This window comes from Anguilla anguilla, chromosome 3 (assembly GCF_013347855.1).
Source record: "Anguilla anguilla isolate fAngAng1 chromosome 3, fAngAng1.pri, whole genome shotgun sequence".
Lineage (NCBI taxonomy): Eukaryota > Metazoa > Chordata > Actinopteri > Anguilliformes > Anguillidae > Anguilla > Anguilla anguilla.
This window is the reverse complement of record NC_049203.1, coordinates 49,447,177-49,462,755: the sequence shown is the minus strand read 5'-3', so window position 1 is coordinate 49,462,755 and position 15,579 is coordinate 49,447,177. Positions and strand designations below refer to the sequence as shown.

At 39.1% G+C, this 15,579-nt stretch overlaps 2 protein-coding genes across 5 annotated transcripts in view; both read left to right on the top strand.

Annotated features, from left to right (window-relative positions):
• Positions 1-3,158: 3,158 nt before the first annotated feature.
• Positions 3,159-10,425, top strand: cxcl14 (chemokine (C-X-C motif) ligand 14). The gene is made up of 4 exons (XM_035407668.1): positions 3,159-3,557; positions 5,114-5,219; positions 8,317-8,430; positions 8,717-10,425. Exons 1-4 carry the CDS (start codon positions 3,494-3,496, stop codon positions 8,730-8,732), a joined length of 300 nt encoding a protein of 99 aa, XP_035263559.1. The 5' UTR covers positions 3,159-3,493; the 3' UTR covers positions 8,733-10,425.
• Positions 10,426-13,102: 2,677 nt separating this feature from the next.
• fam13b (family with sequence similarity 13 member B) overlaps positions 13,103-15,579 on the top strand; it is a 48,206-nt gene continuing 45,729 nt past the window's right edge. For all 4 annotated transcript variants that reach the window (XM_035408428.1, XM_035408429.1, XM_035408430.1 and 1 more), the window contains exon 1: positions 13,103-13,343. The gene's annotated coding sequence lies outside the window, so the exon portion shown is untranslated. The remainder of the gene's footprint in view (positions 13,344-15,579) is intronic.

The following is a 15,579-nucleotide window of genomic DNA, read 5'->3' as shown; positions in this document are numbered from 1 at the left end:
TGTTGACTGTGCGAGTCGCCATCCGTATTTATCTGACCGGATAATTGTGCCCCTGTATGCCTATCTCAGTAAGTCTGTTTGGGTTACCTTGTATAAATATCTCAAGTTTGAGTGCAGGTGGCACTTTGTCAGTGGGTGCGGGGGTTGGCCCTGACTAATGGCACAGTCCCTCCTGTTATAAATGGACAAGTCTGGCTCTTTCTGACGTCAACGTAAACATTCTCTGGCCCCGCACTGGTGGTCTTTCGGATTGTGGAATTGTGGTCTGTCATCACCAACTGTCATATTGTCAGGGAGATGGAACACAGGTAAGCCAAACTCAGCAGCTGGTGGTCCATTCGATTATTCAATAAAACATCTGTGCTTGTTGTTGCTCCCATTGCAAGTATACATACATCTGTCATCTTTAGTGACAGCTAAATATTTAATGGCTATTGCATAATCCAATATAATCGCATCAAGGAAATATTTACGAAATGGGGGCACTCACATCAAAATCTCCCATTTGATATGTTGTATGTATAAATAAAATGTTACCTAGGTGACTGCAAACAACAGTCCCGAAGTCTTGAGTGAAGACAGCTCTGAACTGTTTTTGTCCACAAGTGGAAGCAGGACGTTATCTGCATAAAGAAGTATTTTGTAAATACAAAAGTATGTGTACAATCTGTTTAATGTAATTAAACAATGAGAAATCCAATGGTGGAACAAAAACTGTTATAATGACTTTATAGTTCCTCCCACAGACTTGATGCAAATCATTGAAAACTGGAGGGAATTCAGCCCAGGGCAAACCATACTTTGAAGGCTTCCTTTTCAATCCTCAAGTAGTCATATATATGACACAACATGTCAAGTTATTGATTGTGAGCACAGTATCATGTTAAAGTCACATCACTATCAATTGAAAATGGCTGAAGTTCCCTCTTACAGAGACATAAACCTGTTTCTCAGAGACATTACTGACAGATGTGAGCTGAAAGTGAATTGTCATCATGTTCTCTCCTGGATATTTTTGTGTTGCTCGCTGAAGAGATTCTTCAGAACTGCTGTTTGATGATGACGGGCATTTTAAAAAGAGCCAATTAACGTAATTTGCACGCTTATCACTATCATTTTACCTGGAGACTTGGCTGGGATGCAAATGAACACCTGACAACTGTGGTATGGCTGATGACAGTAAGGAAGGCAGGCTTGGCTGGAACACTGCATATTCTATATCTGAGTTCTTCTTCTGTGAATGAGATAAATGTGAGTGAGGAAGAGAAAAACGCCCTTCTCATGGCTATCTATTACAAAGCCACAGGATACACAGACTCTGGACATTGTGGTTCTTAAATTAAACAAAAGGGCCATTTATTCCCATTCTGTCTTCACTGTTTTGAGGAACATTCATTATTGTCTTTCCTTATTGGTTCAGAGGCAGTCGTGACTATCAGTCACAAATAAACAGCCCCACTTAAATGCCATGCTGTCATCTTTGTAGAAATGCAATGCAAAGCTTTTGCAGAGATCAACTAAAGTGCAAAGACATGTTTTGGAAAAATTTATTTTAGGATCTGTGTTCATTTCACTCTCTTTGTTTTTTCTAAAAAAACAATTTCCATTATGCACCCTTTAACATATTTGGTGAGAAAGGGCGTAGCCAAGCGCAGAACCAAAGTTTTTCCAATTAATTCTAGTGTCACAAGCTCCTCGCTACTCCATAGGAAAAGGAGGAAATCGATTGAACGTTCATTCGTACCAAACATCTTATTTCTAATTAAATAGAGCCAACAACTTTACTCAAGAGCATTGTGGAAGGATGTCACTTGAAAAGGTGGCCATTGCCTGCCACTGTCATCATAGCAATTAGAGTCCTGAGGAAATAAAAATGGATGACAAAAGCAAATGATGACTAAATGCAAGGGAGGAGATTACTGTGATTTCAAAGGTCACCATGGAGTGACAGTGTAGGCTGTCACTCTGTGTGAACTATTGGCTAATTTCAGCTTCATGTGGGGAATAACGGCAACTAGACTGACAGGCAAGACCTTTCAAGGTGCGGAAATGAATACCTTCTTATTACAGCTGCCTTTTATTCACAAATTCCAGAGGGTTGATTGAAGTTTGTTGTTGTTGGAAACAGCATACAGCAATACAGATGGAAAGCAATGGATAAGATCATACGTGATGAGGAATCGCATAGATCCAAAAACAGCTGTTGCATAACGTACACGAACCAGGGGACTGGAACTTTACACTTCCTATAATAAATTTCCATTTCAAAACTCACTATTCCACCTAAATTTGCAGCAATTATCTAATTATATCAAGATGTGTGCATGTTCAAACACATGGATTGCCAAGAATACATGAGGAGAATGTTGCTTGATTTCTGGAAAGCTGTTCAAAGCTCTAAAAGTCTGGGAATAGCCAGGACATTCCAGGTCAGACACTGAAATTTCACTGGTTTAATAACTGTTCCTACAGGACCTGAACACAGGGCAGCCACCTGGACAGACAATACATGTCCTACATAAGAACACTATGGTGTCATTGTTTGAAAAATGATTGCCTTGAGTGTCAAGATGGAATTATAGTACGAACGTTTTGATTTCTTGTTCATGTTCTTCTGGGGAAAATATCAATATCTTTTCTGATAAGAAACTGATTTTATCTCTGTATTTCCACAATACTGCATAGCGTAATCTTGCAGTACCAGAAAGGGGTCCTCAAAATTCTGTTACACAGAACTATGTGTAACTAAATAAATGTAAATTATATACTATACTACGGTCTAACATGCCAGAATAAGACCGCACAGTGACCTGACTGCTCAATCAAAAATGTTATGCTAACGTGATAGTCTTTTTTTTTTTTTTTTAAATAACGTACGCTACCACTGCAGTGTATAAAACGAACACCATCCAAATAAATATGTCTACTAGGTCAACCTGACATTATGTGTGTTCTCAACAGACTGCAGCAATCTGCATGTGCTAAATGTACCACATTGACTTATTTTCCAAGAGAAAAAACTATTAATTGTTCCCTCGTGGATAACCCTACAGTCCAATCAAATACTATTATCTCCGCCGTTTTCACCAGACAGGCGTCTTTTTCTGTTTTGCTGCTTTTTCTTTCTTCCTTTCTGTATTCACTTGTCTTATAGAAGTGACTGATTCGTTGGCTTGTCGTGCATATTAATGAGGACAGGAGTGGGCTGTTTTTTAAAGGCGGGAGCTCAAAGCAGACAATCAGATTGCAAAAAGGAGCACTCAGCAGCGCGAGTGACATTTCTTTAAGAGGGGAGCTAACCCGCGGAGTTCGTCAGCACTTTGAAGAGCGCAAAAACTATACAGGCTATTAAGTAAAAAGGAATAAATTAATGTCAATATACAAGAATTGCTAAAGGGTATCTGTAAACTGGAGTGAATAATTTAGCTAAGTATCCAACATTCGGCACAGAATTACATAGCTAACAATTTGAGGAGGTTCTCAACCAGACAAGATGAACCGATGCACAGCTGCGTTACTTTTATTGGTTATTGCCATATATTTTCTCAACGTAGAAGGTAAATATTATTCATGTTTCTTGTTCAAAATGACCTATATATTGTACTGATCCTTGTTGCTGTAACCTAGCCTTGCAAGTCGTTGTTGCAAAGCAACCTTGTGAATACCAATGATTTCAGAGGCAGATATATCTAAAAGGGGATTATATAGCTACATGTATCATCGGGTTAAATAAGATGACATATTTTGAGACATTCCAAATGTGTATTTTTCTTTTATGATAATGTGCTTATTTCGTTCTCTTATTGGTTTTGCGTGATTAACTGGATATTAATTTGTTATTGCCATTGTTTATGGAAATAGAAAAGTTTTAGCCTGTATTTTCAAATGATTGATCTGACATTTTCTGACGTGCGAAATCGCGCCGTTACGACACTTATATGTGTTTCAAGGTAGGCTTTACACACTTTAACTCGTTCACAAATTGCTCCCCTTCGTTCTCTAAAACAGTTGAAATGTAGTCTATTTTAAATGCTTAACGCATCTTACCATTTGTTATGAAAATTTCAATCTAGAATGACTTATGGTAAAATTTGGGCTAGGAATATTTAAGAATGTTAAAACAGAATGGATTCATAGTTCAGTGCATCAGATTAAAGCGTTTTTGTCCAAACACCTGTTCGAATGGATGTTAGCATGCTATTTTCGGATGTCATTCACTGGTGAGCGAGCGACTGCAGTTTACAGTTGTGAGCATGTTCTGTCCTGTTCTGTTCGAACTTTATATTCATTCCAATTAATAAAATACGGTATTAAAACAACGTAATATTTAAACGGATAGGCTAACTACTGACACTGCATATATTTTGTGCGTGAACACCCTGGTGATACGATTTTGACTGACTTTTACCGCATCTAATTTTGCTAGATTGACGCACAACTCACGTTCCTACTTGGAGTGTAGTCTAAGTAGTAAGTTTATATATATATATATATATATAGAAAGGGGCCAACACCAAACTCACAGGTTAGCCAGAGAGTAAAAAGAACACACAATCGTTAACCGATTGTGTGTTCTTTTTACTCTCTGGCTAACCTGTGAGTTTGGTGTTGGCCCCTTTCTTCCAGGGTATGTTAAAAATGGTTCTGAGAATTTGGGACTGGAGAAGATTGATGAAGTAAAAGATGTAGGTCACACGCTCCTTCAGAGAGGAAAATAAACAGCTGTTCACCTGCAACTGGGAACAGAGACCAGTTTTAGGTCAAGATCACACACAAACACACACACCTATATATATTGCATTTTAGGGTTGTTTTTCAAAAGGGGGCACTTAGACTGTGGTGTTTGGTTTTTGGAGATAAACTGTTTAGTGGCAGAGTTTGTGTGCTTGTGTGTGCAGTTACTGTATTGTGCATGCCACTTAAAGGGGAAGGCTGTGTAGAAACAAAGGCTGTCCTTAAATGAGACACTTAGATGAATTATTGTTGTTTGTTATAGTTCATGGTCACAAAAGTCCTGGCTCAGACTTCTGCAGGTACTGCAAAGAGAGAAAAAAAAATCAGGATTCTGGTTTGTGGCGGTGTCTGTGGCTAAATGCGCGCCTTTCTTTTGCAGCGTACAAGTGCAGGTGCACACGGAAGGGTCCGAAGATCCGGTATAAGGATGTGCAGAAACTGGAGTTAAAACCTAAACACCCCTTCTGTCAAGAGAAGATGATCTTGTGAGCCTTTCCATTTCCTTGTTTTCAATCATTTTTGTTGCGCTTGCTAACTGTCTTTACAATCCATATGGTATCACACATTCTGTTCTGCAAATGGAGCAGTTCTTAATCCTTTTTTCATATTGCATTCGGTATCCAAGACTCACTTAATCATTGCTTTGAGTCACACAGGGTCATTTTGAACAGTAACACTTTTCTGACTGGGGTATGTATTTCCTAGGTATGCAGGAAAATCAGAAGCATAAGCAGGTTTTGTGTCCCTGTGAATTCAGATTGACTTTAGAGCTCAGTGACTTTAAAACCAGTCATGCTTTTCCTTACTAACAAAATCAGAAGTTCCAAAACCACGTGTACAAAAACCACATGTGAACACTCAGCAAGAGAAGAGTACACACGCGAACTATAAAAAAAGATTCCTCTCATAAGATGGGAGTGGAAAAGGTATCCTATGGTATTTCAAGTCACATGTTTTGTTTTCACATTTTTAAAATCAGTGACGTGAAGACGTGAAGATCATTCAAATCAATCAAAAGAGCAACTCTGTTCTAAGTGTGTTTCAACAGCTGGACAAGCATGCAAGGTTGCCTTTCAGAGGGCAGGGTTTATGAGGTAAACCTGCCATTTGTTTTATTGCAACCGCTCCCCCAGAACGGTGAACAGAAGGCCTCTGTGTAGGGGGGCTGCCGTGCGTGGCCCTAACAGTCCGACCCACCTCACACACTGACGCAGGCAGGCCACAGTACGACTCGTCAGCGAGGGGAACGCACTGTGATGCCTCGCTCACAAGCGCAACCGCGTGTCCCGAAGTAGGCTCCAGTTTCTCAGCCAGTCCCGTTTGCCTTTTTAAAGTCTCACTTTGATCTCCCCGTCTCAAAGCTTCTCTTTGAATTCGCTTGCGTCCTCGCACAAATGGCTATTGTTGCCTCGGCTGAATAGCCTTGCCGGCTGATAAGGGCCCCCTATTCCAGATGAGAGCATTTAAACCGGCTTCTAAGAGGCTGTGATTGGTCCTTCTCTATTGTGATTTGCCATCAAGAAGCTCTTTGTCAACACCTGACATAGCTGAATGTAGAACACCTTTTCTTTTGCGAGCATTGAAAGATCTGAAATGTTGAAGTAGAAGAATTTTATTTATTGCATATTGCTGAGTTAAGTGGCGATGATGGGTAAGCTACATTCTGAAGGCTTTAAGAAATGGATTATATCTGACTTTGTTCCAGATCTTATATTTAGCATGTGCTTTGTGTCCACCTGCTGTTCACCTGAGGCATTGCAGGAACAGCATTTTCATGGAAAATGCATAGATAATCCCAAAGCAATTAATTTCATCGCTCTCCATTTTGAGTTGATGGCAATGTTCTCAGGATTTACCTAAAGCACCGTTTGCCTTTCTTTTGTTTAATTAAAACTATTCAATATAATTATTGTAAATTAAAAAGTACTATTTTTCCTTTAAAATAAATGTGAAATGTATCTCTGGTAAACATGTAGACAGTAACTCCCAGACAGTGCAAAATTGAACTTCAACAGACTGCATTTTGTAGTAGAGAGCTTCTCCCATAATCCTCTTGGGATGACCCATCATTATTCTTGAACCTTTTCCTGCCAGATTTGGGCCTGAATTGGAACCCTTGGATTAGCACTGTGATTGCTGAGCTAGACTGTGGGATTAATTACTTACTGAACAATTAGCAGGGCTATTTGCATGAGAAGGTGGGCCCTAGCGTTCATAGAAACAAGCTCCCAGCAGGCTTTGGAAAGTGTGGCCTCTCTCTCTCTCTGTCTGTCTTGCTCTGTGTCATGTCGACGGGGAAGGGAGGCTGGACCTTCATTTTTAGTGTTTGCACAGTTGTGTGCCATTTTGACATTATTTGTTTCTCCTTGCCAGATGATCTGGTGATTATATTTTGATTGCCACTTGTGTATGTGGTGGAATTGTGACAATAAAGGTGGTTTTAAATCTCGAGTCTCTCTCGCTCTCTCACTCTCACTGCCTGGCATTAGTTAGAGGTCTTCCAGATTAACATTCAGGGCTGCCTCTACCTACCACTTCTCTTCTGCCTCCTTTTCTGTTTTTTGAGGAAGTGTTGTGACTGGAGTTGAGCTTCCCTTGGCTGTGCAGGTGAATAATTAGATGAGACGATAGCAGGGTATATAATTTGAGCTCACTGTGCTAAATGGCATTGGGCACGTGGGACAGCTCTTTTTTTAGGCTCTTATAGACCTGTTGCCTGCCTCATAAAGGCTCTGAATTCACACTTAGCGGAATTGTCCCCTCTTTCTCTTGAATGTATGTTATTGCCTGGTCCTCTGTTTTCCTGTTTGTTTTTTGTCAAAAGTTCAGCAGGAGATGACATACACTCATACACTTTTGTTCTTTAAAGGAACAAATTTCCCAAATGCACACAGAATGTATAATGATGTTATATTTGGGAACTAATATGTACCTTTCACAAGCAAAAACGATGCAAATGAATTTCATATTGCTGTGTTGGGGTACAATTTATGTATTTTTAGGGGACTACCCCAGTGACAAGCATTTGTACCTTTTTAGGCATGTTTTTGTACCATTTTTTTCAGAGACTGTACTGTACCAAAGGGACAAACAGCATTTTAAAGATCTTTTTATTCATATTTGTGTACAAATATAAGAGCACAAACAGTCCCGAGTTTGTTAGTGCGTGCACAAACTTATATCTCCCAAACCTCCTGCACAACCCCACCCCAGGACAAACAGTTTTAACACGTAACTTTAAGCTATTAAATGCTATTTAACATTTAAGCTATTAAAGGTTTTAATAATGATCATATTATAGATCATATTGTCACTTTGTTATTTATGATGGAGATTTGTGTACTTAGTAGGTTTGTTTTCCATTTATAGTCCGTAAGCCTTGGTAACACACAAAATCAGCCGTTTGGCTAGGCGAACAGATGAGTTTTTGCAGCACTGTTACTTTGACACATTATGTCAACAGATCCCCACAGGTACTTATGAAAAGCTATTATATCCCAAATGGCGGAGTCTTAGATTGTTTACACTGAGGGAGAAGACACGTATCTAACACGAACGCCTTTCTCCTTTGTTGCTGTGCAGCGTTACCATGGAGAACGTGGCTCGCTTCAAAGGGCAGGAATACTGCCTGCACCCTAAACTGCAGAGCACCAAAAACCTGGTGAAGCGCTTCAGGATTTGGAAAGACAAGAACAGGTGAGCAACTGCGAAAAGCAGCCGGCCTATTGAATTTCTGTATTAATGCTTTTCAGATGAAAAGCACAGAGGACCGCTCTTAACTCACACTGCTAAACCTTTCGATTTTTAAGCAGCAGTATTTTAAATTGTGCCGCCCGCTGTGCATGAACTGTTCGGAGGAGCAGAATAGGCTGATGTTAAAAGCGTCCTGCTGGAGCTGTCATTTTCTCTTCCCGTGGGAGCGGCCCGAGTATCACTGCAGACATCTGGCTGTATTGACCCGGACATTTTATCTCCCCTGCAGGGTCTATGAAGCCTGAGGCCCAGCTGGACACGAAAGAACGGAGCGAAAAACGTCCATCGATTAGACTGTTTTCATAAAGCACAAGACATATCCCAAAACAAACCCGTACGGCTTCCTCAATTACACAGTAGGGTGAGATTTACCAAGGACATACAAATCATTATACAGTTCGACCATCGTTAATAAAGAACGAAGTCAGTAAGGCATGACAGTATCATGGACATAAGTATTTTTCAATCACGCACTTCATATTAGTATGTCCTCTGTGTACATATTAGACTATTTACCAATTTCAGAATTAACCTGCAACGCTGTAGGAAAGGTCCTTGATAAGGCTGGTCCACAGAGTGTTTGGAATAGGAGAGAAAAAAGACACCCCTAAAACCATAAAGGCTGTTCCAGGAACAAAGACGATTGTCACAGAGCATATATTGGGGTGCACTAGTTCTTACACTCAGATTTACACTGTTGTGTCTTTCTGTACTTAGTGTACGACAAACATAGCATACTTGTGTAGTTAAATGGATAAAGGGAATTGTTTTGTTAAAAATATTTTTAATAGAAAATTTTCTGTTCAGTTTTATAAACTATGTATTTATTTTTACTGTAAGACCCAGCATCATAGTTTCTGTCCTATTATTTTCGTAAGTACATTGGTATGAAGAGATTATAATCCAAACCAGGCAGACGTGTGTGAAAAGGGATCTGTAAATTCAGGAAGTGAACATCTTAGCCTTAGCTTGACTCAGTCCTGGCTGTCAGTGGGTTACTTGTACAGGATAACAACAACATGCCTTTAAATAATGGCTACTAGAACCCTGCCCCCAATATTGTAATATGTTTACGATTTGAAATTGAACAAAACAATTTGGCCAGGGTCTTCCTTTCAGTTATTTATCAGCGTATATTAACTGTTAACTGTTCACAAGTTTCCATTCACAAGCTTATCGTGTCTGTGAGTGAAACAGGAAACATTCCCTCTCTCCCATCAAATTAAGTGCGTAACATCTGTGACCAATAACCAAGGTCAGTAGCTTTTTCTTCTCTCCATCTTTCCCCCTGGACTGTAGTCTCAATTGTTTGAATCTCTCTGGTGGTAAAGCAGTCCTATTGCACTTTTAAACAAATACATTTTAAAAAGTTTATTTATCATGTGCAGTGTTGTTTTAAGATATGCACATCATTGACAGACCAGTTCATCAACATTCAAATACTCTTTGATGAAAAACGTTTTGTGACAGACTGCATAGCTACTTTTTATTTTCCTGGTATGATCCAAAACTATTCCATTTTATGGCTATGTGAGTCTAACCATCCAGTGAAGTTCTTTACTTAGGAGTTTAATTATTTTGTAAGCTGTTATTTTGATTAATATTTCATATGAGGCCATTTGCATTTTCCACCAAACTGAATGTTATGTCTAATACTTTATTATTTGCTAAAACTGTATTCTACTTGTTTTTTATCCTATATATAAATATATAAATAAACAGCTTGTAAATAGACCACTAGCCTATGATACAGAAAAAGCAAATTCACAATATCTTAGTGTAATGTATTGTATTACTGGAGTTATCCTTTTGCTTTGTAAATGTTCAATAACAGAAATATTGAAGTTTTAGAATTGGGGCTCACCCACCCAACCTGTCTCCAAGAAATCCCAAGGAGTATATGTAATGACAAAGCAATAAAATGATTTGAAACAACAATTCAAACAGTTTATTGTTGTTCTTTCTACATTTTTCTACATTATCTTTCTAGAACAGGAATTTATTTTTTTGTTGTTGTAAGTCTAATGAGTCTACTTAAATGTTTTTTGTTGTGACGTAATTCGAGATCCTCAAAATGTGCGTCCTATATCATGTGCTGTTCAGCAAAATTGACAGTAGATGGCGCTTGTTAAACAATTTGTGACCACCCCACGCTTGTTTTCATAAACTGAACTGTGCGAGTACAATTTACAGTATAGACCCCCCCCCTCAAAAAAAGAAGAAGAAACAACAATGTGCACACCTTAAGCTACTTATAGGACGGGTGGGACGCTTGCTTTCTTTAACATTTCGAAAGAGATTGACCACTTCAACTCAGCCCTAAAACGTTCTATTTGAATAATTACACAAAACAATCAATATGCGAATATGCGTCACTGACCCGTCTCTACAGCCAGGGGCCGATGCGACTGTACCTGCAGGCCAGATAGGCGGATATGCTGCCTTCAGCTGCGCGCACGCTGTCGTGAATGGCGACGAAACACCATTCACGAGAAGGTTGAGGTTTGAACTAAACATACGTATGTTTCCCTGCTACACGTACGAACACCAATAAATGCTACAATAAACGAATCCATAACTGAACGTTATTTTGTGTCATGCTGCAGTTATCCTTCTTTTGTGTGCGTGGGGGGGGGGGGGGGCGCGCAGTATGACTTGCGCATGCGTATTATGGATGGCCCTGAATAGCCAGATAATGATCAGTTTGTGTTCAAGGTGCATTCTGTGTGTTTAGCCTTAACTATCTGTGGGATAATTAAAGTTTTTCTTTGCAAAATGTATTTTGTCTCCATTCATACGATATCACCAGCACAGAATGTGCTCAGTATGAATGTGATATGGCTCGTTGGTTATAGATAGACTAGACATTTGTGAAGTTCTACTGATTCTCCTTCTCATTTTTCTGCCTGCACACATTGTCAGGCTAGGTTGCAATAATCCATATTAGACGATTCCGCACCGAGAGTTTCTATACGTATACAATTACACACCTATACGAGAAGTTGTTACATATGCATGCCTTTGCATGTATTTATTTTTATGTTGTTCACTCGTGTATTAATATTGCTCTTTCCATAATTCTCTCGACGGAAAGACATTCGAATTCGATTATGCAACCAGCAAAAAAGGGAATGTATTTCACCAGTAGGTGGCGTACACAATCTTTCATTGAATTAGATTAAGCATAACCTCTGGAGCCTAGTTTACAGGTCTTGCCGCTGAGTATATGTAATATACATCTAGGTTATGTGTAAATATTTCACCATATATTTTTTATGAAGTTTCTCAGTGTTATAGGAAACCTCCACTGCTACAAAGCTTATTGGTGACTGTATAGTACTGAAAAAACTGCACGAGTGTGGACTGGTTTGCTGGTATCTGTCTGCATTGATTGTGTATGCCATAACTGATAACCGTTACATTCCAGATGTACTTTCCAAAGCCCAGTGTTATGCTTGGCTGTCAGAGGATTCAATAGATAACGATCCAGAATGGGTGCTGTTAGGTCCCAGTTTTCATCATTTGCAGCACTAAAGAACACGTGATCCTGAAAAATTGTTACGCTAATCATCCGCTTTCTGTATATCATTAACACTGCATTACTGGCGTAAAAGAGACTGCCCAATGGAGTAAGCTAGTAACGCATTTTATTGCTTTATAGCCTGTTCGTTTATCTTTTCCAGAGATAGGCTACTTAAATCGTGAAATAAAATTACTGAGAAACTGAAATGCCTCGTATTATAAAATAGTAGGCTATCTGATTAATGGACGGAAGCAGGAAATATAGGCTACAAAATAAAATACCTTCATGTTTTCTTCATACCTGCCAATGATGGCGACTGTGTTGTCAATAACCTACGAGTAAATAGCGTACGTGGGGTACGTGAGAGCTCGCAATTTCACAGCCTGAGCTCGCTGACTTATGCAGACCTGGTCTCTGCAAGGGGGTGGGAATTAAACGCCGGTCGACGAGTAGGCTACTTGTTTTCCTAACCCCGGTGCAACTAAAAAGAGGACATGCTTGTAGACCAATTAAACTCAGTGCTTCGTTCAGTTTCACAGTGCAAAAATGAATTTTATCACTTTGACACGTTTGCGAAACGGCGCATACCACTGTTCAGTGAATGAATGTATATTTCTCATGTTTAGCTAAAATTATTTCCAAAAAACGTTCAGAAATAATTGAAAATATAACATGACGATAAAATTGTAAAATTTAATTAATTAATTTCTTTGAAGTAGCATACTCTGGAAAGAAAATGCACATTGACTGAATTGCTTCTAATCGGTCGGCGACTCGTCTATGTATATCACTACTTCCATTCACAATAGCCTACGATGAATTAAATCCAACAGCAAACACAGATATAGACCATTTTATGTTACCGTTGTTTGCTTTTTGTACAAACCACGTTTAAATACATGCATATATGTGTATCTATATTCGCAAGTGTATAGATAAAGTGCAACGAATGTTCTAGAAAACAAACGGAATGCATGTCCCGCCTGCGTTTCGGTTTCCCTTCTCTGTTCTGGAAATCGGGGTGATCCTTGCAAGAGGAAGTCTACCGGTTGACGAAGCAGTGCGCATGTGCAGAGATAGGCGGGGACAGAATTTGGCAGTTCTTTCTCCTCCTAGTGGGTGTGAGACCTTTTTTGCGACGAGCACTAAACGGCATTTCGAATTGGACTAACAAGGAAACGATGCAATTCGATCGATTATGTTCCCAGTAGACCGTTTATGTCATTTTTATTCATTGTTTCAAAAAAATAAGTCACTTAATATTCCCAGATTCTGAAAATATAGCAATACTTTTTTATGCTGCTTATTCGAGATTCGTCTTGGATTTGACCTGGTAGGTGCACTGGTTCGTTTATTCGTTAACGATGGCTGTATTATAACTTATTATTCTATATTTAATTTAACTTTGCATATGAATGTAATTTTGTAGAATTGCTTATACAAGTCATAAAACTAGTTACTGCGCTGCTGGGTAAGTTTAGCTATGTGTCTACTTATGTATATCGTCAGCCGTCTTGTTTGTGAGATATTAGCTAACGCGCTACTTAGCAATTGACAACAGTCATTGTTTTCGTTTAGCAAGGTAGCTCCAAGCTAACATATCACTTAGTCACAAGATAGCTGGTATTTTCTTTTTAAATTTCGGTTACGTATATGGAAATTGAGCCTTAACATTAAAAAACTTTGAAGTATTGTATGAAGATTCCTTTCATAAGCCAACGGGGCTGTTTTTTTTTTTCGTTTCATTCCTGGGATTTAAGTTAGTAGACTAGCTAGCGAGCGCTGTAGCTTTCTAACTTGGTTGTTTGCTACTGTTAGCTGATACGTCCAAGTTATCCGTAGCTAGCGCTAACTAATCTAACGTTATTGGCTATTAAAGCGGATAACAGTCTTCTGACGTAGCTTTCTAGTCTAGCTGTTTATTCATGGCTATACTGTGCGAACGTACTGCATTTTGCTAACTATATAGCCATTCTCAATTAATAGATACAAATATGAAGCCGAAGATTACACATTGTATGGGTTTAGCGGGCAAAGTTGACTGCTTAGCTCTTGCTTGCTAGCTAAAAAAATGTATTACGGAAGTGTATTTTATGTAGCTAGCGCGGCGATTTTCCTTCGGCAGTTGCCTGTGTGTAGCATGTCTTGTCATCCATGAGACACACTAGAATGTGATGTAGCTAGCTAGCTAGCTAACATTTATGACCACACACCGATGAGTAAAAACGGTTAGCTGACGTTGGGTAGCTAGCAACATATTAAGTCTATGGCTCCTGAATATTTATTTTTGAGTGACAAGATCGAGGCGATATATGTGTGTGTGTGTGTGACATATATTATATAATATATATTTAATGTGTGTGTGGAATAAATTATTTGTGTAGTTCTGTAGTACTTTACTAATTTTATTGTGGCCTCAAATGGTTAGAAAATATGAATAGTAACACAGGCTACATTATGAATTTGCTTTGACCATCTCTCTCTTTGCTGCATTACAACACGCACGATAATAATATCCTGTAGCAATAACTGGGACCGAAACATTAATGTTGTTCTTGGGGCTTGCGTATTTGGTTTGCAAATACATGTAAAGTAACAAAACTTTTTAACATTGTTAAGGTACACAGTCAATGGGAGTATTTGTGTTAAATGCCAGGGAACTTTGATGTGTCCGTATTTTATTTTATGGCTACCCATTGTCTTTCTGTTTGCCAAGGTGCCAGGAAAACAAGTTTGCAAAGCAAACAGTGTTCCCTGACACAGAACTGAAGTCAGTAACACTTTGTTTTGGAAACGTGAAAAGAATCCAACCTGGGTGCACTTGGCAGGCGAAGATAGAGAAGTATTATATTGCCCATATTTTTTATTTTTTTATTATTTATACAGAATAGTTGCATTTGGCCCTACTATTGTAAAGGCACAATTCCTTGCACAAGCTGCTGTTCCTTCAGCAGCTAAGTTGTATGTGTGGGCCTATGTATACATTGTGTGTGTTGTGTGTGTGTTCTTGTGTGCTGCTGCTTCATAACAGGCACACACTTGAAGAAAGTGAAATAATTTGTTCTAAACAGGCTAGGAAAAAGGTTTTTTGGTTGATCGCTTTCTTCCACGTTCCATTTCCACAAATTTCCTCCTCACTAATGTGTTATTGTTATGATAGTGGCGAGCAGAAATGTAAAATAATTACAGAACTTTAAAATATGAACTTAAGGCATGTCCAGACTTGCACACACTCTAGCCAAAACTGACTGACCTGGTAGAGGGTGATTACTTTGGCATTTTTGCTCACAACCAGAGCAGTAGCACATGTCTCACAGACTATTGGTGCCTTCCCAGATCAGTGACAGTGGCCTTGTCCCTTTTTCCCTTCCATGTGTATCTCTTCAGTATTCACCCCAGGCAGAAGCAACATAGTTTCAGTTTCTGCCTCCACCAGCAGCTTACTTGTAAGTAGGCTAGTGCCATTACTTCTAGCAGGTCAAACTGACACTGATCAGTATGACATAAAAAGATAATGTAAGGGGCTGGATGGGCCCACAGCGTTGTATAGAATCTGGCCCTTTCCGATA

What these genes read in the sequence shown, in the direction of transcription:
- cxcl14 (XM_035407668.1), top strand. Translation starts at nt 3,494, where the DNA reads ATGAACCGATGCACAGCTGCGTTACTTTTATTGGTTATTGCCATATAT. An exon ending in ATATTTTCTCAACGTAGAAG is followed by an intron (nt 3,558 to 5,113) that starts GTAAATATTATT and finishes TTTCTTTTGCAG; the next exon opens with CGTACAAGTGCAGGTGCACA. An exon ending in TGTCAAGAGAAGATGATCTT is followed by an intron (nt 5,220 to 8,316) that starts GTGAGCCTTTCC and finishes GTTGCTGTGCAG; the next exon opens with CGTTACCATGGAGAACGTGG.